The 25,937-nt window shown below is 39.7% G+C and overlaps 1 protein-coding gene across 14 annotated transcripts in view; it reads left to right on the forward strand.

The window, feature by feature from the left end:
* camk2b1 (calcium/calmodulin-dependent protein kinase (CaM kinase) II beta 1) overlaps positions 1-25,937 on the forward strand; it is a 73,469-nt gene that overhangs the window by 32,091 nt on the left and 15,441 nt on the right. For 3 of the 14 annotated variants that reach the window (XM_053610312.1, XM_053610316.1, XM_053610322.1), the window contains exons 7-16: positions 4,031-4,133; positions 4,962-5,045; positions 5,161-5,255; positions 6,080-6,202; positions 6,314-6,397; positions 7,183-7,225; positions 15,165-15,202; positions 19,166-19,198; positions 21,869-21,937; positions 25,678-25,722. In XM_053610312.1, coding sequence (XP_053466287.1) covers positions 4,031-4,133; positions 4,962-5,045; positions 5,161-5,255; positions 6,080-6,202; positions 6,314-6,397; positions 7,183-7,225; positions 15,165-15,202; positions 19,166-19,198; positions 21,869-21,937; positions 25,678-25,722 — 717 coding nt within the window. The remainder of the gene's footprint in view (positions 1-4,030; positions 4,134-4,961; positions 5,046-5,160; positions 5,256-6,079; positions 6,203-6,313; positions 6,398-7,182; positions 7,226-15,164; positions 15,203-19,165; positions 19,199-21,868; positions 21,938-25,677; positions 25,723-25,937) is intronic. The other 11 variants (XM_053610314.1, XM_053610320.1, XM_053610324.1 and 8 more) reach the window with 4 other exon arrangements.

The following is a 25,937-nucleotide window of genomic DNA, read 5'->3' on the forward strand; positions in this document are numbered from 1 at the left end:
AAAATATGAAAATTCTAGTCTATATCAATCCATGAGTTGCTTGTGTAGCTTCCATTAGCTTCCATATTTTAGCCTTGTTAATTACTCTTCCGGGCAAATGAAGCATTCATTCGCCATTGGGCTAGCGAATGAATTTACCATCCAACATCTGCATGGGACTTTATAACAATAAGCACAGATATACATTCCTTTAGTAAGATGAACATTTTATTCACCTTTTAAAAGTCTCTCTTCATTCTAAAGGAAGTGCAAATTCTCGTCAAGCCCAGACAGGAAGTAGTGCTGAGCGAGAGCCAGTGTAGACTGCAGAGTCACAGACCAATCATCACACCTAGGTTTCAGGGTACCTTTGTGACCTCTGACCCTTGCTGACATTCAGTGCGCATCATTTCAACCTACTTAACTAACTTTCTTCCTGCGTTGCATCACCATACAGCTGCAGTCAGACACCGTGCCATTAGATGTGTGGATATAGTTTCACATTTTGAACACTGTAAAAATCTCTCTGAGACTGTGTTTGAGAAGAAGAGTCTCCTGTGAAAGAGCAAGCTTTACACTAATGAGCCTTATTGGCTGTGTTATCTTTGAGTGTGTGTTCCAAAGTAACGCGTTACTGTAATCTATTGAATTTTCCTGATAACGCAGTAATGTAACGCATTACATTTTAAATTTCTGTAATTTGATTACAGTTACTGGTGTCAATAAAATTATGTTACTTGCGTTACAAATTTACTGTTAAGAAACCGATATTAAGTAAAATAATTCTCCACTTGGAGCAGTTTGTCCCTACGTAACTGAACGTCAGTCAAAGAAGACCGCCTGTATTTTTTTATATCTTCCGTGAACGGAGGTGAGACCGATCAGACAGGGTTTAGATGAAAATACATGTAAACACTCGTATCTTAATGGCTGACAGTCTCTCAATTCTGCCAAACACTAGCTCACAGTTAGTGTGAGGGGGGAAAAATGGATATACTCTGATTTAAAAAAAAAACAAAAAAAAAAACAATTTAAACCAGTAAAGGGGTTGAAACTGAAACGGTAACATACTCTGATGCTGAGCAGGACAACAAGGTGTTTAAATGTCTGTATGAGTTCCAGTTTACCTGAACGTGATCTGAGCAGATCGTAAGGAAAGGTAATATACTTTGCATGGCTCTGTAGCAGCTAAACCCATACAATGATCGATTAGCTGTGCCTCCCCTTGGCTAGCGACACCAAACTAGTTAGAAATGTTTTTATATTTTATCGGTCTGTTAGTCCTACAAACAGTGACGACACCCGAGGCAAGTGTCATGATAAAATCCGACTTCTTCTGATCACTTCATACATTGACGCGCGCTAAAATTACTGAAAGAACTGAGCTTCACTTTGTAGTGTATTTTGTAGGTTTGAAAGTAAAGTCATTAGTAATCTGATTACTTTTTACATCCAGTAACCAGTAATGTAATCAGTTTACAATTTTAAAGAAGTAATTAGTCATCTGTAGTGGATTTCTTTTTTTTTTTTTTTTGAGTAATCTGCTCAACACTGGTCGTGTTCCGTTTTTCTATTGGAGGGGGCTTAAATTAGATGAGCTGAAGCTGGTGGGTGTGAGTCATTAACATATTAATATTGCTGATTGCGAATATTAATTATCAATATTAATAACATATTAATATTGCTGATATATCGCTGTGTTATACATAGTTATGATGTATTCTGCACTGATACAGATGTAGTGCAATACATGTAAGATTCCTGTCCCTAATGTCTACATTGATTAAATACCACCCTTCAACTGATGTTTGAATAGGTAACACTGGACATGGTGCCATATTTTAAATGGTCTCTCTTGTGGAAAAAGCTCATCACAAGAGGTTAAACACATATTTTAACGTGTTGAACACTCTCACTTACACACACCCATACACACACACACGGCCTGAGTGTGATGCGTCATTGTTTAGTTTGCCAGTCAGGTCCCCTGAGTGCAGGGCCACTCCGGTTTCACGCTATCGATGTCTGCTTAAATTGGAGTGCCCTTTTGAATAGAGGCCTGTGACTCCTACTCTTGGTAGTGGGAATGCAGCAAGAGCAGCCTCCACAGGAATAAGAGATCTGTTTCATTCCAACACACACAGAGAGAGAGAGAGAGAGAGAGAGAGACAGAGCTGGGCTGCAGCAGGATGTGTTACTCACATAAATCTTTCTTAACTAATCTCAGTCAAAGTGCGCAAACCCCACTCAAGGCAGCTCAGCAGGTTTGGGAGTCTTTGAGTGAGTTCATGTGTGTGTGTGAGTCATTGTTTCTGTGTACATATAGCTGTGAAACGCGTTGTGCAGTTTAGAGACGAGTGTGGGGAGGCAAATTTTCCTGCACATTTGTGTGCTCCTTAAGGATCACGGTGCAGTTCAGAATTCCTCCTACAGTCCAGCCTTAAGACTTGGACGAGCTCTCTGTGTTCTGGCACTCAGCAGTGCTGGCAAGGTTAACCTCTCAGAAATAATGCTGCACTTCAGATATGTGATACGACCGCGCTGTGGCCAATTAAATACCGGTAACAGTTTGGCCGAATAGGAAATTGAACTTAAATGTAGCCAATTTGGTGGCTGAACGTTTGCTTCACCAGAATTGCACTGGTGCTCACTTACGAGTCTGGAGTTTAGGATTGTGCAAACATCAGGTCTTCTCACACATCAACTGGCCCAGATATACCTTTTGTGCATATACTGCTTCATTAAAAAAAAAAGCAGAAAGCAAATATTCAGCTTAAATTGGAATCATATAATCAACACACAAAGGAAAGCGCTGTCTACCCTCTTCCACATACATGAGCTCACAGACGTCCACGACTGGCTAGCGTCACTCTGATTGACAGGGGAGAGACTGTACGCCCCTCCCACCCAGAGAGCACTGCTAATTGTGCTCCTGTTGCTCCAGGCCATGGATGGCCGTGGCAACGTCAGGGTTAATGTATTATCTTTTCCTTCTGGACCACGCGTCTTAATCTGGTCCTGGAACCTGAAAAAAGATTCAGCTTCAAGATGGAGCTATGACTGTTTGAAATCAGCAACATCCTCCCCCCTCCCACCCCCCTGCACATTTTTAAAGATATGTCCAAAGCCACATAATAAAGCTTGCTTGAGATTATTGCACAATACAATATGGTTTAAGACAGGATGATTCAGACAGCGAGGCAGCTACACACTCCCCTTATTTGTTAGCTAGTTCAGTCTCATAGATCTAGTGCAAAAATACAGAAGCAAACATCAGACACTAAAACATATCTTGGTGGCATTTCACAGAAATCCTCAACCTTACTGGCTATAATGAGTGGCGCAGATATCTGTATATTTACGAGAAGGTAGAAAGAGTCATGAAGGTAGACTACAGAAAGCCAAATCACTGCAATGCAGGAAAGCACCACGTTTAAACTGCAGTGGTGTGTTTGCTAAAATGTGCGTGCGTGTGTGTGCCCATAGATTTGTCTGTCTGAGGTACTAGAGACTGTTATATGATTTTGTGTGCGTGTGTGTGAGAGTGTGTGTTTGTACTTGTGTGAAGTGTATAGAGTCCTATGGGGGACGGCATGTTATTAGTATCTGTCAGTGACTGAGAATAACGAGGCTAGCTAATCTGGGTCACACACACACACACACCCACACACACACACTCACACTTCCAGTATCAGCAGAGGCAAATAATGACTTCACTCCTGCACTCCAGTTAGAAAGTTCTGTGTAATGTCCAATTTGAATTGACTAACTTCTCATCACCTTGCATTAAAACACCTGGGTAAGAACTAAGCATGGTTTTAACTGTCAAGTGCATCCATGTGTCTTTTTCCTAGCAAGTGAAAATGGGGAAGGTGTGAAATCTTAAATCAGTTGATCGTGTGTGTGTGTGTGTGTGTGTGTGTGTTTTGCTTTCCACAGTTTGTGTGCAGATGTTTGTCTGCATGTACAGTGTATCTGTCAGTCTGTGTTCAATATTTCTGTGTGTGTGTGTTTGTGAAAGTACTAAAATCTCCCTTTGCTCTCCATCCAGCCAGAGAACCTGCTCCTGGCCAGTAAGTGTAAGAACGCTGCAGTCAAGCTGGCTGATTTTGGACTGGCCATCGAGGTGCAGGGAGACCAGCAGGCATGGTTTGGTACGCGGCTGCACCGTAGTGTTGTCTCACCTTTTTAAAGCCCGTTTATTTACTTCTGAACAGCTCCTCTGTTTTGTGCCTATTAGTTATAATTCTCTTTCCACTGAGCTTGGCCTAAATTACGTACAGACGAGAGTTATAAAAACTTTGCCCCAGATTCCAGAGCAGATAAAGCACGACTACTACCAGACTTTATTGTTGCTTGCAAAATGTCGTTAAAATATGCTTTGTGTTTTATTAGGTTTATTTAGCTTTTGGTTAGTAAATTTACTAACATAATTTTTTTAAGTAGCAAGTAACAAGCAACACGGTGATATGAATTATACAATCGTTCCATTTTACTACTGTTTCTTATCAGATCCTTAAAGGAGCAGTAAGTAATTTCTGTGAGGCATATTGTCATGTCAGTGAAAAACATTGAAGTGTTTTTCCTCCCCTGTCTAATTCCACTGAAGCACCTTTGTATTCTATTGTAAGGCATCTTTGAAATTATATTATGATTTATTATCATTATTATTATTATTATTATTATTATTATTATTATTATTATATCTCTAGAAACGCTTAAATATTGCACACTTCACCAAATACTGCACAGGTGGTCATTAGCATAAACGCGTTTGAATGCCGCTTTAAGCATTGTACGTAGTTGACGCAACACTAGGCGTCGCCATACTGTAGTTTGTGAAGATGCATTATGAATACAGTTTAGGATTTTTTTTCATATGTATTGGTTAATAGCAATAGAGGATTACTAGAAGTGTCTGTGTGTGTGTGTGTGTGTGTGTGTGTGTGTGTGTGTGTGTGTGTGTGTGTGTCAATGTGCAGGGTTTGCAGGGACACCAGGGTATCTGTCCCCTGAGGTGTTAAGGAAGGAGGCATATGGAAAACCTGTGGACATCTGGGCCTGTGGTAAACGCACACAAACACACACACACACACTCACGCACACTCACACACAGCCACATACATTTGAAGGACCTGCACAGCCACACAAATGTCAAGAGTCTGTGTGTGTATGTGTCAGGTGTGATCCTCTACATTCTGCTGGTTGGTTATCCTCCGTTCTGGGACGAGGACCAGCACAAACTCTACCAGCAGATTAAAGCTGGGGCTTATGATGTAAGTCACACTCTGTTTCCTCTCTCCATCTTTTCTTCTCTTTCTTCTCTCTCACACGTCTTAAATTCTATCCTAGTTAGAAATGGATCACCCACTAACCCAAGCCACCTTTTATCTTATAATAATAATAATCATCATCATAATAATAAAAGGTTGGTAAAAATGTTAACAATTAGGGCTGGGTGGTATGAAGATATAATATAAATATCCTGATCAATCGTCACAATACACTTTTCTGAGATACCGTGATATCTTTTTATAAATGCAAACTGTCTGGAAGAAGCTGATTTGATGTTAAAATGTAGTAATCTATACAACTGTATACATTTTTAGTGTTCATTCTTCATTTTAGTTATGAATAAAAATATATTTTTTTTCTTGGATATAAAAGAGAAACCTAAATCCGTTTTTGTTTAAATCCATCATTGAACATTTCTATTTATTTATATATATTTTTAAAAAGCAGAACTACTGTATCGCTGGCAAATTTTCCTGAATATCTCGCTGAATATTTATCACTGAACGAAGTCACAAGAATATACTGTAATGTATTTTTATTTAAGATGTGCAGTGTATTTATAAACAAATTTGAATCATATTTTTGCTTCTTGAGACATCTGCTGTATTATTTATTTATTTATTTATTTATTTATTTATTTATTTAATCTCAATTGAGTAAAATAGCAGTCTTCAATAGTTGTATAGTTACAGTCCTGTCATTTGCTTTGAAAAAGAGATGTTGACGTTGATTGTAGATTACTATGATTCATCAGTAAGGGTGTGTGTGTATGAGTGTGTTTGACGTTCTTAGTTGTTTTGGCTAGTTTCCATCTCCAGAGTGGGACACAGTCACTCCTGAAGCCAAAAACCTCATCAACCAGATGTTGACCATCAATCCAGCCAAGAGAATCACAGCACAGGAGGCTCTTAAACACCCATGGGTTTGCGTAAGTACACACACCATGCACAGGTGATACCATTATGTGCGTAAACATTCATCTAGATTATGCGCAGTCATGTCAATATCATCACTTAGTTCTCTTTGCTTGTCTCCTTAGCAACGTTCTACAGTGGCCTCCATGATGCACAGACAAGAGACAGTGGAGTGCCTGAAGAAGTTCAACGCAAGAAGGAAACTCAAGGTGTGACACACACTCAAGATGGCTGTTTAAAAGAACTTGCATGAAATTACCCATGGGATATCTTTTCCTTACTGATATTTGCATGGAATTGAGACATAATCATCCATGGCTTGGGATTCGATTGAGTCCCAAATGGCTTTCTGTTTACTTTACTGTACACTACTGTTCACTACATAGGGTATAACATTCAGCAACTTAATTAGACAATTTACACTTAATTAGAAAAAATGTATGTAATTGAATCATTCATGAAGTTTATAGAGCATGTGAAATTTGTTAGCCTTAAGTGAACACATTCTCAAATATTATAATATCAGATAGTATTTAACAGTAAAATTCATTTTAACAGTCCTACTCTGAACCCAGTTCCACCTGAAGGTTTTATGCTGGATAGTAGGCCAGGTCTGATTCAGTTTGGTTTAGATTCTTCCTTAAATATTCCTCTAGCTCTGATCAGATTTAGAATTCACCTTTATGTTTTGTTTCTCCACCTCTAATATTTAATACGTTTTGGTTAGCATGTCCCCCTGCTTGAGTTTGTCTTCCTACTTTATTATCTTTACTCTCTTATTTGTTAACTGGGTAAGTTAAGTCACCCTGGGCCTGTTTTGGTTTTATTCAAGTTTAAAGCTTTATTTTGGTCTGGGCTCAGGCAGGACGTTCTCCTGCAATATCCGGGTCACGTTCAAAACGTTCGTCCCAGTTAAAACCGACGCACCAACACCTACACGCTTCTTCACTTCCATCTTTCTTTCTGTACTCTTACTCTTGCTCTCACCTCGTAGGGCGCTATCCTGACTACCATGCTGGTGTCCCGAAACTTCTCTGGTAAGTCATTTGGATTCTGCATTATGTCAAAATTCTGGTTTTAGTTGTTGTTTTACAGTGTGTCATGTTCTTCACTTGACTTTTTGACAAGTCTGATCGTCACGAACCGTGTTTTCAGGGGCTGATGCGTCTCTGAGTTCCTTCATGTCCTTATTTGCTTCTGTCGTCTGTTACGTCGTCAGAAACCTGTCTTTGTGTGCATCCATGCCTTCTAAAGAATCGTGTCCGTGACAGTTTTTCTGTCTGAAGCAGTGCCACTGCGGATGATTTAAAACGAACATCTGATGTGATAGTTTTGAGCGGGGATCATTTTCACATGCTTTCTTAAAGAACAAATAATTCTCTTTTCTCCTTTGCTCTTAGACTAATAAACAATTCTCTCCTCCTTGTGCTCTTTCTCCCTTTCTATCCCACCCTCTCTCTCTCTCTCTCTCTCTCATTTTGTGTGTGTGTGGACGGTGTGTGTCAGTGGGTAGCAGGCAGACCACGGCTCCGGCCTCGGTCACTGCCGCCGCTGCTGCTGTTGCTGCAGCAGCAGGCACCACAGCAGGGCTGGTGGAACAAGGTAGCAGAGTCCCCGAGGGGGCCTTCTCTCCTCCTTCTGTCCTCTTTTCCACACTTCTCCCCTGTCCTTGTTTGTCCTTCGTCCTCCTCCCACTCTTCTCTCTCCCTTATTAAAGAAATACTCCAGTGTTTTCTTTTTTAAACCTAATCTCTATCTGTTCCGACATGCTATTCTCTCGCTGTACTGAGAAAACAACAGAAAACCTCTTCACGCAAAACTCGCTTATAATGGAAGCCTGTATGAAGTTAGTGAATACTGTCAACAGACATATATACAGTATACGGCTAATTCATAATTAAAAATGAGAGCCATCATAAAACGAGACAGGCATGAGTCTCTGAGCAGTCATAATCCATAACCGTCTGAAAAAGTAGACCCGTCTCTGACAGGAATTAAACACAATGGGGCATGCTGTTATAGGAAAAAGACGAAGCCCTAAAGTGTTTTGTTTATCTTATACCACAGCAGTTTGCCAAGGAATATATGGGAGTTTTATTTAGTAATGAATGACATCATCTTTTTTTTAATCAGTGTATACAGTAGTTACACTTGTGTAGAATGTCCACAAACCAAGTCAGTTCCTATTAGCACTTAGGTTATAGCAGCTAAAAACATTCATTTCCTCGATAGTTTCTCTTATTTTTCTTTCTCTCTCTGTTTTGAAGTCATTAAGGAAAAAAACCCCACAGCTTGTCATGTTACCAAGACAACTGGACAGTGCAAAGTCCTGAAGACACTGGAGACTCCTTCCATAAACATAAATGTTAAATAAACTCTTTAGTGTAAGTCCCCTGACAGAAAATTTCACCATTTCATTGATTAGAGTTTTTCTTTGTTAAATAACACCACATTAAAAAAAAAACTATTAAAATTATGTCGAGTACAACATGCTGTACAAGTGAATGAGATTTTACTGTAGAAATGAATGACTTGCATGAATCAATTTTTTTTTTTTTTTTTACATTTTTTATTATTGTAGCTGGAACTACTGCTAGAGCAGCTGTTACAGGACACCTGCTGTTATTCAACACTTTCTGACCAATCAGAATCAGGAATACAGCAGCACTGTGATATAAATATGTTTAGAGCTTAATTTAGTTCCCAATGATCTTTTTTTTTTTTTTTTCATAATATTTTTGACCAGCCTTTCATTATAAATGAGCGTTGCGAAAGCAGGTGTTCTGTTCCTAAACACTTATCCGCGCTAACCACATGTGCAACAGATGAGATTAAGTTAAAAAAAAACAACAACTGTGGTTTGTTCCTTTAACTTCCTCTCTTTTGCGTGTCCCCTCTCTTTCCCCTTACTTCTATTTACCTTCAAGTCTTCTTCCTGTATTCTCTTCCTGATTTCACAGACCCTCTCCTCTCTTCTCTTCTCCTCTCCCCTCTGCATCTATACTTTTTTTTGTCCAGTTTTATTGTTTCCCACTTTGCATGAAGCTAAAAGCATGCGCCACCCACAGTGGCTCATCTTTACCTTACTCTTCTTCCTGTCTCGCATTTCACTCCTCCAATTGTCTCCTTCTGCTCATCTGTAGTTTTTCCTCTCTTCATCTCTCCTCCTTCATCTCGGCTGTCGGCTATAATTGTCGATCATTTCATTTTCTTCATATCACCGAGGCACTATTCGTTTCCTCTACATCTCTTATCAGTGTTTCTCGATTTGATCTGTGCGTCCATGTACGTCTCGTTTAGATGACTCTTCTCTCGTGTCTTCATGGCGTCACGTTTCATTATTTTCAGTCTTTGAATCTCTTTTCCTGTCCCTCTGTATTTGTATGAGACTGTGAAGTTCACCCTGAAAGTGGGAATGGAACGGGCTGCCTGCTGCTGTACTGAATGTTGCATGAGCGACTGGACTAACGCATGATCACTAATATGTTGGGATGTGGGGAGTTGTCTGTTGCAACGTTTGCATTGTGGAAACTTTGTGGTAAAAAGAAAATGAGACTGATGGATTTTTTTTTTTTTTTTGGATGGGTGGAGAAAGATAACTGTGCTTTTTGAGTAGCTTGACAGTGTGGTGTTGGTGGATGATATCCACTGCCTCGGATGTTTCATTTATTTATTTATTTTTTATGCGTATGCTTTGAATACAAAATGCCTGAGAATTATTTACCATAATTACCACCACACCATAAGTCCACACTGTTTAGTGTGATAAAGTGCAGCTTCTCGTGTGAGCTAGCTGTGGCTGTCGCTTTGTGCAAAGGCTGTGTTTCATATTTGATGCAGCCTGCTGCAGTCAAATATCCAAACCTGCCGTTTTTAAGCGGTAACGTCGTGTTCGTTTGAGCACGTTGGAGAGCCCTCGTTTTGAGACGGGAGTGGAGAGCTGGTGCTCTCAGCTGGAGTGGTGGCTGTGGCTCAGTGTAAAGGCTGCGCTTCATATTTGATGCTGTCTCCACACGCCTGCGATCAAATATTCATGCCGCACCGTCGCTATCGGTTAGCCACTCTCCCTCCCTCTTCTGCTCATCTGTGGCGCTAGCAACATAGAATCGAGAACCACATCTGGAATCTGAACGTCTTCAAATATTACGTACGCAATTTGGTGTTTGTCGTTTACATGGCAGAAAATCTTTACAATGCGATAGCTGTAGTTCAGTTCATTTTTGTATCTTTTTGTGGCTCTCCTTTTGATTTTTTTTTTTATATCACAATTGGGAAGACTCTCTGAGCAATGAGCATCTTCACATGTCGAGTAAACCATGAGCAAGTTTTGACAGAAGATGTCCATCTCACCAAAAAGCGTAAAAGGAAACAGAAATTAGACAGAAATTTCCCAGCATTGAGAAAAGAACAGAAATTATATATATATATATATATATAAACACTTATAATGGAAGTCTGTGGTCTTTTTATGAATTCCATTAATAAATGTTCAGAAGAATCGTTAGGAGATCGCAAGCTCAAATTTCTCACAATGTGGCCTGAAGTCAACGGAGCAAAATTGGTAGTGCTCTCTGGGTGGGAGGGGCATACTCTCGCTCCCCTGTCAATCAGAGTGACACTAGCCAAGAGTATGTTGTGCAGCATGGGCAGCAGTTTGAAAAGATGATGTTGGCTGGCTTCCGATAGCCTTTTTTGATGTATGATGGGGTGAGTGGGTGGGAATTGGCAGGTGACCAGATTGGGGAGAAAAATGGGGGAAATGCGGAAAAAATCAAAACAAGTTACAGTGCTGTGTAAAAGTATTTCCTGATTTCTTCTGTTTTTGTGTATATCTCACACTAAATAGTTTCAGATCATCAAAAGAAATACACCATAATACAAAGGCAACCTGAGTAAATACACAATACAGATTTCTTTCAATTTTTTAATGAAGCAAAAAAAAAAGTTATCCAGCACCTATCACCCATGTGAAAAACGAATTGCCCCCTTAAACTTAAAATCTGGTTGTGCCACCTTCAGCAGCAATAACTGCAACCGAATGCTTCCGATAACTGGAGATCAGTCTTGCACAGCACGTGGTGGAATTTTGGCCCACTCTTCTTTGCAGAGCTGCTTCAGTTCAGCCACACTGCAGGGTTTCCGAGCATGAACTGCCCATTTAAGGTCCTGCCACAGCATCTCAATTGGTTCAAGTCAGGACTTTGACTAGGCCACTCCAAAACTTTAACTTTTTATTTTATTTATTTATTTATTTATTTTAAAGCTATTCAGAGTTGAACTTACTCCTATGCTTTTGATCATTGTCTTGCTGTATCATCTAGTTGCGCTTGAGTTTCAGCTTACGTAATGAAGACCGGATATTCTCCTTGAGGATTTTCTGGTAGAGAGCAGAAATCATGTTTCCCTCAATTACTGCAAGTTGCCCAGGTCCTGAAGCAGCAGAGCATCCCCACACCATCACACTTCCACCACCATGCTTGACCTAGGTATGATGTTCTTTTTGTGGAGTTCTGTGTTTGGTTTACGCCAAATGTAACGGGACGCCTGTCTTCCCAAACAGTTCCATTTTTGACTCCTCAATAAAAAAGAACATTCTCCCAAAAGGTTTGGCATCATCAAGGTGTGTTTTGGCGAAATTCAGATGAGCCTTAATGTTCTTCTGGGTTAGCAGTGGTTTTCACCCCGCCACTCTTCCATGGATGCCAGACAGGCCTTTATTGGTGCAAGAGAGGCCTGTAGGTCTTTTGATGTTGCCCTTGGCTCTTTTGAGACTCCCTGGATGAGTAATTGCTGTGCTCTTGGACGAATTTTGGAAGGTCTACCACTTCTGGGAAGGTTCACTACTGTACTCAGTTTTTCCATTTGGAGATAATGACTCTCACTGTGGTTCTTTGGAGTCCCAGAGTATTTGAAACAGCTTTGTAACCCTTCCCAGACTGATCTATTTCAATCACCTTCTTCCTCATCATTTCTTTCAGCTTTGACATAGTGTGTTACTGGGTAAGACCTTTTAACCAACTTCATGCTGTTGAAAAAGTTCTATGTAAGTGTTGATTTGATTGAACAGGGTTTGCATTAATCAGGCCTGGTTGTGTCTAGTCCAGCTGAACCCCATTATGAATGCAGTTTCATAGATTTGGCGAATTATTAACTATGGGGCAAATACATTTTCACACATGCCCAGTTGGTATTCGATAACTTTTTTGCTTCAGTAAATAACATTATCATTTAAAAACTGTATTTTGTGTTTACTCAGGCTTCCTTTGTTTTATAGATTTTGTTTTAATTTCCGAAACAATTTAGTATGAGATATACACAAGAACAAAAGAAATCAGGACAGAAATCATGGAAAAGCAGGGCAAATACTTTTTCAGAGCACTGTATGTACCAACTACAAGAATACCAAAAGACCTTACCAGAAACTGAGTATATAGGTTTGTCCAACTTTCCAATACAATAAAAAGTAATTCTGTTTGCTTAAATTTTCTCAAAAAAGGAAAAAAATTTACAAAACGGGCAGAACCCAAAAGGTCAACAAACAAAAAGTTTTAAATTTGGAAATTTCCAAAAAATTTCCAAAAACCTTTGAATAGTTCATAAAAGTGTTTTACAAAAATGTGTGTTATGCATAAATTTTCATTGACTTCCTCAAAGACTTCCCTTAGGAGTGAGTTTGAACAGGATTTTGTTATTTTTTGTTTTTCTCATAATCGTTTGTGTTCCTCATACATGCGCTTCAGATGCAGTAGATGTGAGATTCGGTTGATTTAGTCTTCCTTTACAGAGTAAAACTCAGTACTGCAGATTTTTTTGACCATTGCTATCCTCCTTTTTTCTTCCTCCTTTGTTCTCGCGCTCTGTTTATGGCAAGGTAAGGATCTCAACCCTCTCCCTGTCTCTCGCCATAGAGCAAGTTAAGTTTTCTCCACAGGAATCGCCGCACGATTTCTCACTCTCATTTCTTTGGCATTAGCAAATTAAGCCTAGTTCCTGGTTTCATAGGTCATGACCCTGACCCGGTCTGCATGGAAAGAGGGCTAACTGAATTTATCATCAAGCTATCACTGTTCCAGATCTCAAATGAGCAGTGTAGTTTAAATGGATGTGGTTACTGCTAGTACCGGGACATTCAAATCTGACCAATGTAATCTTGATCGTATCATTAGCCGTGCTGTTTTGTGGTCATCACCACTTCCTTCCTGTCCACTTTGGCTGACTGTCAAAGCTCTGTGGTTGACTGATTCAGCACAGAGCAATTTAATACAGCATAATCTGTGCGATTCTGTTCACCTTAAATCCACTGCGTTAAATACATAATCAACTCCTATGAGCTATGACCTGATTGAGTCAATGATGTGTGAGATAAGTGGCTTAGTAAAAGCATGCACCTCTTCAACAGTAAATGTATTCAAACACTGCCACAAGAAAACCTTTCCTCAAGTTGAAAGCAAGAAGATTGTATTTGTAATTTATACAGGTTTGAGGCATTTTCTTGATAATAAAAGCTTTTGAATCAAGTTTGTGGCTTTTAAATTTGAGTGGTAAATGGTTTTCTTGTGTCACTGATATGTGAGTTTTGATATGACTATTTAATGTTCAGCAATGCATTCTGACAGTTCTATATATATCATCTTTATAATCTTCATACTTAAGGCGTTTTCACACTTGGTCCGAACTTCGTTTGCGGTAATTTCATCCGTTTTCTGTTTTAAATAAATAAATAAATAAATAAATAAATAAATAAATAAATATTTCACCAATATGGCACCAGCAAAAGCACAAGTGGAAAAGAATGCTGCTCTCTGGATGAGCAGCCATCGTGCAGAGTACCTGCAAACAAGGAGACAATCTCGTATAAGAAGATTTTTAGAAAGGCAGGCTGGCAGGAAGACGTGCATTTTTCACGATGTTCTCAGGGCAAGCGATTGCACCACAGAAGTGAACTAACTGCACTGTTCCGCTCCTATGAAAATGTGGTTTTATATATCAGTAACCATGAGAAGTCTTTCCCCGGCATCACAAAAGTAGAAACGGTAAGTCACGTGACAAAGTGAATCGTGAATGGATACACACCTGGTGCAGAGTAGATCGCAGTTCAGGAGGCTTTCACACTGGCGGTTTAGTCCGAAACGTTGTGGGGCATAGAAGAGGTCCACTGCTGCGCATAATATCTGCTGCACATAACATAATAGCACCAAAATAATCGCGTTGTGTTCTCCATGCACGTTGGTGACGACATAAGATGAACGCAACTTCACCATGATTCGATAGAATCATGCGAGTCTGAAACCAGACCAACGCTGCCAGGGCAGCAACGCTGCGATCGGCTCTCGGGACTGCGCCCGGCTTCAAAAACACGCGTTTTCACGCTTCAGCACTCACAGTCCAGAAAAACCCCAAGTGTGAAAACGATCTTATATGTAATTTATTGTTTAAAGGTGCAAAAAGGGTAGTAAAAAGGGTTTCTAAAGAAGAGGACATCCTCATGATCAGTCTCTCTTCTGATTTCTGAAATGGTTTCAAGGTAATAAAGGTAATATTGTACGTAATAACCTCTGTGTGCTATTTCAGGAGCTTTCCTTTCCCCGAGCACCTTTAAGCAAACATCTTTTCAGCGCATAAACGTTTATAGTGTGTTTAAAGAAACCCGTATAGGAGGAGACATCAGGGGCCTGTATGACTTTTGACATAAGTCTGTGTATGGATATTGATACCTGATCAGATTCAGATTGGTGGTCGAATTGATCAGAAGCCAAGTTTCTGAATTCTGAAGCATTTGTGGTTAAACTTAATACTAATATATTTTTTTTTAATGGAATGAAAAAGCGTGTCATTTTGGCTGAAGATTCTCGTAAATGGGAAACTGAGCATGTTATCTTTGACTTTGTACTAAGTTCTTATTTTTCTATAAGATGTGAGCTGAATTCGCTGCCAGTCTGCTGAACCTCTGTCTGTCTTTCCTGTCTCCTATTGCAGCAGCCAAGAGTTTGCTGAATAAGAAGGCTGATGTCAAGGTAAGACAACCTCCTGACCTTTTGGCACTTTTTGGAGACTGTACTTTTTTCTTTTTTTCCAGAGCTCTGTGATTTTTCCCCATCAGTGTCAGCGTTCACGTAGCTGATGTGTGTGTGGCCGACGTCATTGTTCTAACATGGTTGCTTTCTGTTTTGACAGTTCAGCACATTAGCAGGGTACCTAATGTCCCTTTCTGTCTGTGTGTATTCAGGTGTCTGTGTTTGTGCCAAGTCTGAATGATGGAGAGAAGATGTAATAGTGTTTTCAGCGTTCAGAATACTGACCTTTATCTTTCACCTGCCCTTTTCTTCCCTACGTTTAGGGAAAACATCGAACTAAACCACTTTGCGGCACTTAATTGTCTATTCGTCATACTGATGCTTTGCTGCATTATATTACGTTTCCTGTAGTGCCCGATTTAGTTCAGCTTCATAGATAGGATCAGTGCAGGGTTATGTATTATGGAGAACTGAAAACAGAGACGATGAGCTAATGTTCAACTAAAAACAATTCATCTTACTTGCATCAGATGTAGGCGATCAGCCAAGACATGGCTGGTGTCCTCGTTATTTTCTATGGTTTTGCACTGGAGCTGTGAGGCGTATGAAGGTCAAAAGTAATAGACGTTTGTCTGAGCAAATCTTTATTACGTAAGATGTACAGTTAATTAAGGTGCCTCGCACCTCTGGGGTTGGGGGTTCGAATGCCGCCACCTCCCTGTGTGTGTCGAGGGTTTCCTCCATGTACTCTGGTTTCCTCCGCGAGTCCAAAGACATGCGTTGTAAGTCGATTGTCCAACAAAGCTGCCTCAATCAACTTTAGCTATTCTGACTGATAACATTTGTTCTTAATGTCCGATACATATACAACGAAGGTCCTCTAACGATAGACCTGCTATTAAAGAAAATGAGTACCTTTTAGCATCATCTTATTCCATCCTCTATTGGTGGCTTTTAGACCAGCATCGTAGCAGCGGTCACACCCTCACACTGCAAGAACTTTGTTCTCGATTGTCTTTCATCGCAGAGGCAGTAAATCAGCTGCAACTCAGCATATCACATTATGCGCTCTAAAACCACCGATCTCGACTCTCAACCAAAGAATTCTTTCACAACCTACAGTTGTCACGTGTGACAGAAAAATCTGACTAAAAATTGTACAGTGTAAGCCCAGCTTTAGTTGTAAAACACATCCGCAAGTCTGTGAGACATTACTGCGGAACTGAATCCGGTTTAAAGCAGACATTTATGCAAAAAATGATTTGGGGCGGCTTTTATTACTCGTTATCCGACATAAGCTCCAGTGCAAATGACGCCAAACACGTCTCTACTCGTTTTTTGCGATAAATATGCAAAATTTGATTTTGCACTCAATGTTTTCTTATGCTTGTTATAGTGCATGCTTATTTGTTGTACTGAAGTAAGGATGCGGGAATTGAAAGTGTTACCAAACAGTAAAAACGGGCTTTATCTGATCAGCTAGGCTGTGACACGGCCTCTCTAGGAGGATTAAGTGTAATGGCAGCGAGGGCACTTTGGAATCTGGAATAAGATTTTTGCAAAATGATGCCATTCACGTTTTGAAAAAATAAATAAATAAATAAAACACTCCTTGCACAGGAAAATCCTCATCTCATTTTTATGTCTTCTTCACACACACACACACACACACAAAAAGGTTACGAGTAAGGTACGCCCCATTAATTATTCTGTAATCATTTGTGTCTATAATCCTAGCAACTATTGACCTTTTGCTCCACATCCCTGATGAACACCTGCTACACTATTGCACCTTGCTCCTGCGCAGTATGTGAGTGTATGTGAGTGTATGTGAGTGTATGTGAGTGTATGTGAGTGTATGTGTGTGTATGCGCGAGAGAGAGAGAGAGTGAGTGCACATGCCAGCTGAGAAGAACTAGTTCAGATGGGAATATGAGTCCTGATCCAGGAATAGCCACAAGTCTGAACCCTGGAAACTCTGTGACAGAAATAGCACCGCTGTGCTCCTCTCATCGCCTAGCAACAGGCTCCCCCACGTCCTCCATCAGCCATTACAAATGCCGTCTCTTTCTCTCTCTTCATGACTACTGTTTTCCTTCCTTTCTTTTTCTTGGTTTATCCAGAGACGCACCTGCTCCTCTCCTAACACCCCGAACAACACCCAACCCCCCCAAACCCACACTCACAGCATATCTGAACGTTCCTGTCTCTTTTCTGAACAGACACGCTTTATGTTCAGATATATGCAGCATTGGTGCTTACGTAACGCTGCATTTGAATTTAAATCATCTTTTGCTATGCTGCTTCAGCGACTGGAAAATGAGATTACTCGCTCAAACCTTTTACAGAGGATTTGATATTTGATCATTTTTTTAAACTTGTTCTTTCTAATGGGACATTTACGTCTAAAAGCTTTTTTTTTTTTTATCTTTATTTTTATCCGGTCAGAATACAATCCAGGTAGAATTGAGTACAAACATTGAAGCTTTGAAGCACAAATGTAATTAATATAGCACTTTATTATCCCAATGTCAGATCATTTCTATGTTCTCATAGCAAAAACACTGAGTTTAACTCATAACTACTATCTTAAAGGTTCAGGTCCCTTTATGTCACTTCTGCTGATTATGCCTAATATTCCTGTTCTTCAGCTTTAAGTATCCCGTTAGGGACAGAAGTGACGTTATACTACACGGGTCACTATTAGACCAGAATGACTGCACATTTTCATTAAAAACAAATAGGCGAGATTAGACAAATCAATTCGTGACTCCTGTCTAGCTGGAATGAAAACCTGCTACACAATAGCGCAGGATAGTATCTTTAAAAAAAAAAAAAAGAGCAAATTTCCCCTGCAAATTTCAAAAGCTATACATGAATGTAAATCATGATTTTGGAGCTTTTTCTGTCTAAATGTGATCTGAAAACTACTGAGTCCACAGTCCGATCACAGTAATCGCCCAGGTGGGGTGCCACGATCACTCGTGATTGGTGGAAATACCAGGTCTGAGCAGAGAAGTAGAACACCATGACATAGAAGTAGGTGGTTACTTTTCTGTTTCATTGCATTATTGCTATTAATAAGTTGAAATTAAAACTGTTGTAGTTCAGATTTTTTATAAAGATTTAGTTCTACATTTTGTAATAACTAAATGCCTTATAAATAAATAAATACTCTTTACGCTGCCGGCTGCATTCATATAAAAAGTCACTAAATATTATATTGGATAATATTACCGTATTTCAACATTGTTTAGAATGACAGTGGACTAATTTGCAATCCGTTTTACCCTCCCTAAATACACGATCTGTCACGGATCAACATCGATTAGGTGTTTATCGCAGGTAGCCGATTACATCGCCTGTGTAACACTGTGAGATTGAAGTTCCCTGCTCTAAACGGTGAGGTTAACTTCAGAAATAACCCAAACTGCAGGACAGTTTTTAGAAGTATACATTTTTCACGTGACCCTATATTCAGCTGCATCTGTGGTTAATAATTTGCTCCTTCTAATATTAACTGTTGCTCTTCTTTTCTGGCCACAAGTGCATCTCATGAAGCACTTTATTCGTTCTTGCTACAGCACGCACTTTCTCCTTTATTCTCCTCCGAGTAGAACACGTTGTTCTTCCACATCTCCACCTATTCACTACACACTCCTTTAATTCCTCCTTTATTTCCCCGATGCCTCTTTCTGATTTCCTCATCTTTACCACCTGAAGGATGAGACTGTAACGTCTTGAACCCAAGTGTTCCTGGTACCGTATGTCACTCTCCTGTTTCCGGATCAGGTGTTTCAAATGTGTGGAGCAGTATCCACAGAGCTTCCTGTTGCCTCGGTTAATGATGGATGAGTGTGCCATTCATCAGCTACTCGAATTTGTCACTTGGTTAGGACATTTCTTTTTTTGGACTTTTCTTTTGAAATTTATCACAATTTCTCCTTCTTTCCATCTTTCCAGAAGAGGAAGTCAAGCTCAACCGTTCAGTACATGGTGAGAACATTATTTCATTTATTTGATCCTTTATCCTATCTTTATCCTATCTTCCCCTGTTTGCCTCCACCAGCCTTCCACTTGAACCTGCCTAGAATTCCTCTATCCTCTGTCCTACAGAAATGACGGTCCAGCTTACTTTCTAGTTGCTGCCATAAACTGGATTTCCGCTTCTTTTTCTGTGTCTGTGGTGTATATTCTTTCCTCTTGATTGCACTGGTGAATAAACAGTAAACCTTCTGTCCTACTGTAACTGTCCTATGCTGAAGTAAGAAGAACTTCGCACTTCATAAATGCCTAATGATGCCCTCTGCTTGTTACTCAGGTTTCCTCACTCAGCTGAGCATTTAATCTTAACTCATTCTCACCACTTTCATCTCTTAATTGCTCTTAAGTGAAGTAACTACACGTAGCTCTGGACTGCACCCGCCACTTGGCTGAGTCTACACCACGGATGAGAAACCAATCCATCACGTGGGGGACCATACACACACATACTGACCCACTCATTCACACACACCGGAGCAATTTATTTTATTTTAATATTTTAGTCCTCCGATTAGCATATTTGGTAGGTGGGAGGAAACCAGAGAACCCAGAGGAAACCCATGCGGACATAGGAAGAAGACACAGAGTAATGTGAGCTCATGATCAAACTCAAGCTCAGGCTTACGGTAGAAAGCGATTACGATAATACACTTTTATTTATATAGTACTTTATAAAAACAGGTGTACAGTGTGCTGTATACTGTGAATAACACAATTATAAATTAAAAAACAAACGGTCAGATTTTCACAGGGCTAGCCAAGTCCACCGTGTGTAGGTAGGTCTTCACAGTCTTTAATAAAGCTTTTTTTATATATTTGTGCCAGTGGACAAAATTAACATCACTTAACTAGAGCAGTAATAATGTCCATAAAGTGCACATTAGCATAGAGTCATTTAAGTGCTAGTTATCTTAGCTCACTTTATTGCTGCTGTAGTGTGCATAAAGTGCAGTAAGCTTCAGTATTAAAAAACCCCCCAAAAAACTAGAGTGGCCTATTTGTGTGCATTAAAACATGTGCATTAGTGGTAGGCACTTGAGCATATAAAAGAGACACTGTCATATGTTTGTAAGCCAGTACAGATTTTTAAATACCGTTTCTATTACATTCGGTCCCTCCGGGATTTTGCGATTGCAGAAATGAACGCAGAATCATGCAAACTCTGCAATATTCAGAGGAGCGTGCAATTTTTCAAAATTACAGCAGATTTTCTGCAGATTTGGGACAAGACCGTTCATGTGACGTCATCACCACGCGCATTCAGCCAGAAGCCCCCTTTTGATTCACGTGCATCGACATGAGTACAGCTAAAAGGTCTCGTTTACCAACAAACATCGCTGTAAAAGGTCGTGTAAAACAATATAGTGCGATTGCAATTTTGTTTTTCAATTGCAAGTAGTTTCCCCACAAAAAAAAGCACAAATTGCATTGCAAATTTTGAAGAAAAAAAAGCTGCGGTAATATCAAGCATTTTTGGCCACAACAATCATGAAAAAACTCTGCAGAGTCCTGTACAGACTGTACAGTTGAGCAAGACTACAAAAGCAAAAGTGAAGTTACAAGACTTGCAAGTTGCAAATTAATGTTCCAATGAGGAGTTATACAGTCTTATATAGTCTAATAAATAAACCATGCACAAAAAAGATTGCCAAAAGATTGTTTTAGGACTTCTTTTTTTCCCACCTTCATTTCTGTTAAAAGGTGCATACCGCGATATATACAGTTACCGTCTAAAAATTTGGACAACATCCTGATTTAGCCTTAATGTCCATAGCAGTGTGTATGCAAGTGTATGTTAACTATTTGGTATGAAGTACGTTCTTGTTCATGTCCTGTTTTTATCTAGCAGACTGTACCTGAGGTGTTACGAATGCGGCGTCCCTGTGCTCAGTGTCCAGTTGTGTATGTGTGAACCTGTCACTTTATTTTTCCTCTTCCTGTCTGTTTCTGCTTTCTCTTGCTGCTTTACATGTCCACTACATACTTATAATCCCCAGAAAGGCTGCTTCGAGGAAAGTGTGTGCTTGTTACTAGTCTAGAGCTGGCGGTGCATTATATGAGCATCTGTTTATTTGGCCTTTCATTCGTTTCTGTTGGTTTGTCAACATCTATTCTCAGCATATGTCTTCCTTCATAATGATGACTAATTTTTTTTTTAACGAAATGAATATTACCCTGTGAGAGAAAGGGAGTGTTGGGTATGAATAGAGAAAAGTTAGAAGTTGAAAGCTTTATTTGGGCCAGAGTAAATAAGCATCACAGTATGATTAATTATGTCCTTGTTATGTGTAATTGGCCTAATGGAATAGGTTTATGAAGTATAATTAGCAAGGAATGCATTTTTATTATGGACATGTTGTTTATACTAACCTCTCTTTCCCTCGATCAACTGCCCCTGAAGAACTTTTTGTCGCACATCAAATGGTTCTCTGACTTTGCGTATATTAGCTTTTATAGTTCTTACAGGTGTTACACACACACACACTCACAAATCAGTCATTCTGTGTGTGTATATGTGTGCGTTTAGGTGTGTACGAGTGTGAAATGCATGCTGATCTCTTCCTCCATCACTTTAAACCTGATTCCTCTTTAACCCTGTGTGTGTTGTGTTTCCCTGCACAGCCCCAGACCAACAGCACCAAAAACAGCATAGTCACGAGCCCCAAAGGAAACCTTCCCTCTCCTGCACTGGTATTTACCTCTCTAATCCTTCCTTCCTCTCTCACTCTATTCCTTTACACCTCTCTCCCTCTCCCCCTGTTTTTTTTTTCTTCTTTTCTTCTTATCCTGCGTGTGAGTTTTGTGTGGATGTGTCAGTCCCTTCGCTTTTTAGCCCTTTAGTCAGAACCACAGGGTTTTGGCTGGTGCGCTCTTTCTCTTCTAGTTTTCTAGGAGAATAATGTGGAAATGTTTCCCATTTATGTCTGTGGAAAATGGTAGCTAGCTCACTAGCACCTCACTAGCTATTTGTGAGCTGTTTCATTTAGTTATGATGAGCAGGGCTGTGTCCTTCTGTGCGTTTGATAGAGTTGTGTATTATAAATTTATGAACATGCATAGGAGTAGCAGCGGAGGTAGCGATGCAACGCGTTTACAACAGTAGCAGATTATACAGCCGAAGGGATTTCAGCGGAGTCCACATCCCCCTGGCAGAGAAATTGAGGTTGTTGTGTGATTTTTGTAGATGGGCTCCAAAGGGAATCCATGTTGCGAAATGCTACGTTTTCAGAAAGTCGCCGCTTGACGCGATAGAGACGAGAACCACTGGAGCAAGGAACTGGTTGACAGTAATAGACCTTTTCTTAAAAAAAAAAAAAGCCAACAGTGAGGTCAAATCTGATTTGTCTACCTGAATACTAAACTGGCAGCATTAATCAAGGGAGAACAAAACCCAGTGGATATCTGAGTCTAATCAGGATGCTGGGTTTGTGTCAGGGTGTTTTTCCCAAAACTGGTAGACCTTTTAAATGCGTGTCTTTAATTCCAGACACAGTGGGGCTTTTTGTCTTATTCCGATGCTGATGCAACATTTTTCCTTTGCCATATTTTCATTTCACATGTCAGCGTTTTTTTTTTTTTCTTCCACATCAGCCAAGCATACGTAAGAAATATATTGAAATATAGTGGATATATAATAAGTATAATCAGATTTGAGGCGAGTGTGCTTTTATTTTACAAAGCCGGCCTGTAGAGAGGCAGCTGCATGGTGAGTGTGTGTGTGTGTGGTAATGAATGTGTAATGGTCTGCTGCAGTGGCTGATGTAGATGGCCTGGATTAATGCAGAGGAGTGTTTCAGGGTGAACTCAAAACCTTCAGCAAGTCAACTCACACTAACACACACACACACACACATACACACACATATACACAGCTGCTGCAAAGCCTTGGAAGACTCATGCTTGAGTATCAGGGAGTGAACTCTGCTTGGAAGAATGACTAGCACTCGGACTCATACAGCCACCACAACACATGGCGCAATATATCAGCATATTTTTAGGATCTTTCATAGTTGCACTTTAATGCAGTGTGTGTTGCTTTGCCTGCTTGTTGGTGCAGATAGGTTTACCCAACCTATATTGAAAAGGACTGTTTTTTTTGTATTGATATCGTGCCGGTTCGGGGAACAAGCAGGCATTTGGGAGAATTTCACTAATGTTCAGTAGATCTGACTCAGTCTGATCCCTAGATATACTTCTTTAAATCTTACCTAGCGACAAGACACACTGTAGTATGTGTGTCAGCAGTAAGTGTGTCCCATAGATTCATTCACATTTTTAATGTTTTTTTCTTTATAGTTTGTTACAGAATATGCAACAGGTATTTTATTGTATTATTTTATTTGAAAAGGTAAAAAAAAATTAAAGCTTTATTGAGAAAACGATTGAAAATCATAATCGGTGTCTGTCGCATGGGTCAGAACACAGGCAGATAATCCATCCATATCAATCACGAACACACGAGAAAACACGGAGACGGAAAACAAGGTTATATAATCAGTGAGAATCGATGAGACTCTTCACACTGAAACACAGAAGCATCAGGGTATCAGTGGACACACTAATTAACACAGAACAGGTGAGCACAATCAGGTAACACACCAGTGACGGGACCGGGGCGGATACAGGACTGAACAGAAACAAAAGAGATGGTAACGTAAACACAAGTACATAACATGAACTCAAAACAACACATCACAAGAGAAGCTGAGAAACGTGACACACACTGATTGGAGGAATTCATGACTCTTGAAGATTCTTGTATAAATATTACATCTGGTGTTGTGTTATATATATATATATATATATATATATATATATATATATATATATATATATATATATATATATATATATATGTAATATATGTATGTGTGTGTTGTATATGAGTTAAAAGTCCCCTTTAATGCCTAAACTTCATCAACTATATAGTCTAATCTGGCCAGTTAACATAACTACCAAATGTATTGAGAGAAAGCTGCTTAGTTAAATTAGATTTATTAAACGTGAGACAAAAGCTAGTGTCAAATATTTTCTTTACTTCTAAAACCAGGAGATAAAACTTTACATGGAAGTTAGTACATGAACTGTACTACGAAATGATGGCAGACCTTCACATTTCCGTTACATTTTCACGGTCAGAGGAACAGTATGTCATCCAAGTAGCTTCACATAGGTATGAGCTCTATCAGTTATGTAAGCGGTAATACGTGCCAGGGTGTGATGCGGCCCAGTGCGAAGCATGTTTTAAGTTGGCACAACAAACAACACAGCTTGTGATGTTCCAGAGAAACCAGAAAGTGAATTGAATACTTTCCCATGCTGACACTGGAGACTCCTCACAGAAAACTTCACAATATCAATATGCATTTTTTTGTGTGTGTGTGTGCAAATAACAATAATCGTTTTAATCTGAATATTATCAGCTATAGATGGTCTGCCATACAAATCCTTGTGTATGAGTTGTTACTGTAGAATCAATTACTATTAGAACAAGCACAGAACAAGCTTTAAACCAGACATTTGGGCTGAAGAAGACGAGTGCTGATGGAGGCAGAGGGTGTGAGGTCAGAGCTACTGGATGCCAAGAGGCTTAGGAAATTTATGAGCTACAAACACAGTCCTGTGCTGCCTGGCAAACAGTAAGACAGCAACGCCCTCTCTGAACTGCCATCTTCTATCCAGGTCATTAGGAATGCCTCATTGATTTGCAGTGCGACAGAGAGAGATCCGATATTTATCAAATCTCTTTGCAGATGCATGTAAGCTGCAGAATTGCATAGTCTTTGTTAATTGTTTATTTTTAGCCAGCATTCCCCCCCCCCCCCACACTCTCCCAACTCCACCCCCCAGGTAATACTGCTGGAGGTTGCCCATAGCGACGGTTGTCATGCCAATGACAACATCATAATGCAGAAGGCGACTAATTGCTGATTGGGCATTGGAGAAATGTTACTTCCTGGGGGTTGGTGGGGAAAGAAGAGCGAGGAGATGATCTCTGACACAAACCGCAAAAGAAAAATTGAATAGATCAGATCAAACCGAATCCAATCCCATCTTGCTCTGCCATTTCTGTAGTGGCAGGGGTAATAAACCTCTCGAGTGAATCGAATCCAGTGTCCGAATCTGCAGGACTGGAGATCATTTTAAAGCTGGTATTATTAACTTTAAGTCTGTATTATAGTTTCGACAGTTATTTGGACGTATACAAAGACTGCAAGTTTGACAGATCCTTTGAGAAATCAGTCTTTGTTAGGATGTGTGTTTTATTTCTATTTTATTTTGCTTTATGTCTTGACAATGTTCTCCACTCATCCACCCCCACAAGATTTCACTTTTGCAGCTGGAGCGTTTCTCTTTCTCTCTTTTGTTATCATCTTCCTCCCTTTAATTTCACGTCCCTCATCTGTTCTTTTCCTCCTCTGTGTCTTTAGGAAGCTCAGACCACTGTTATACATAATCCATTGGATGGGATTAAGGTATCACCCCAACAAGCTTCTTTTTTCCCCCTCATACCCTCTCCTTTTTTTTCTTTTTTTTTCTTTTCCATTTAACTGTCTTCTGTTTGATTTTTCATGTGCATTTGATTTGTCTGAGCATTTTGGTTTGTCTCTGATGTGCATCTTAGGCTAGTATGAGGTTAAAATAGTGTGATATGGTATAATAATATCATTGAAATGGTGTTTTGTGATGT

Source organism: Ictalurus furcatus, chromosome 22 (genome assembly GCF_023375685.1).
Source record: "Ictalurus furcatus strain D&B chromosome 22, Billie_1.0, whole genome shotgun sequence".
Taxonomy (NCBI): Eukaryota; Metazoa; Chordata; class Actinopteri; order Siluriformes; family Ictaluridae; genus Ictalurus; species Ictalurus furcatus.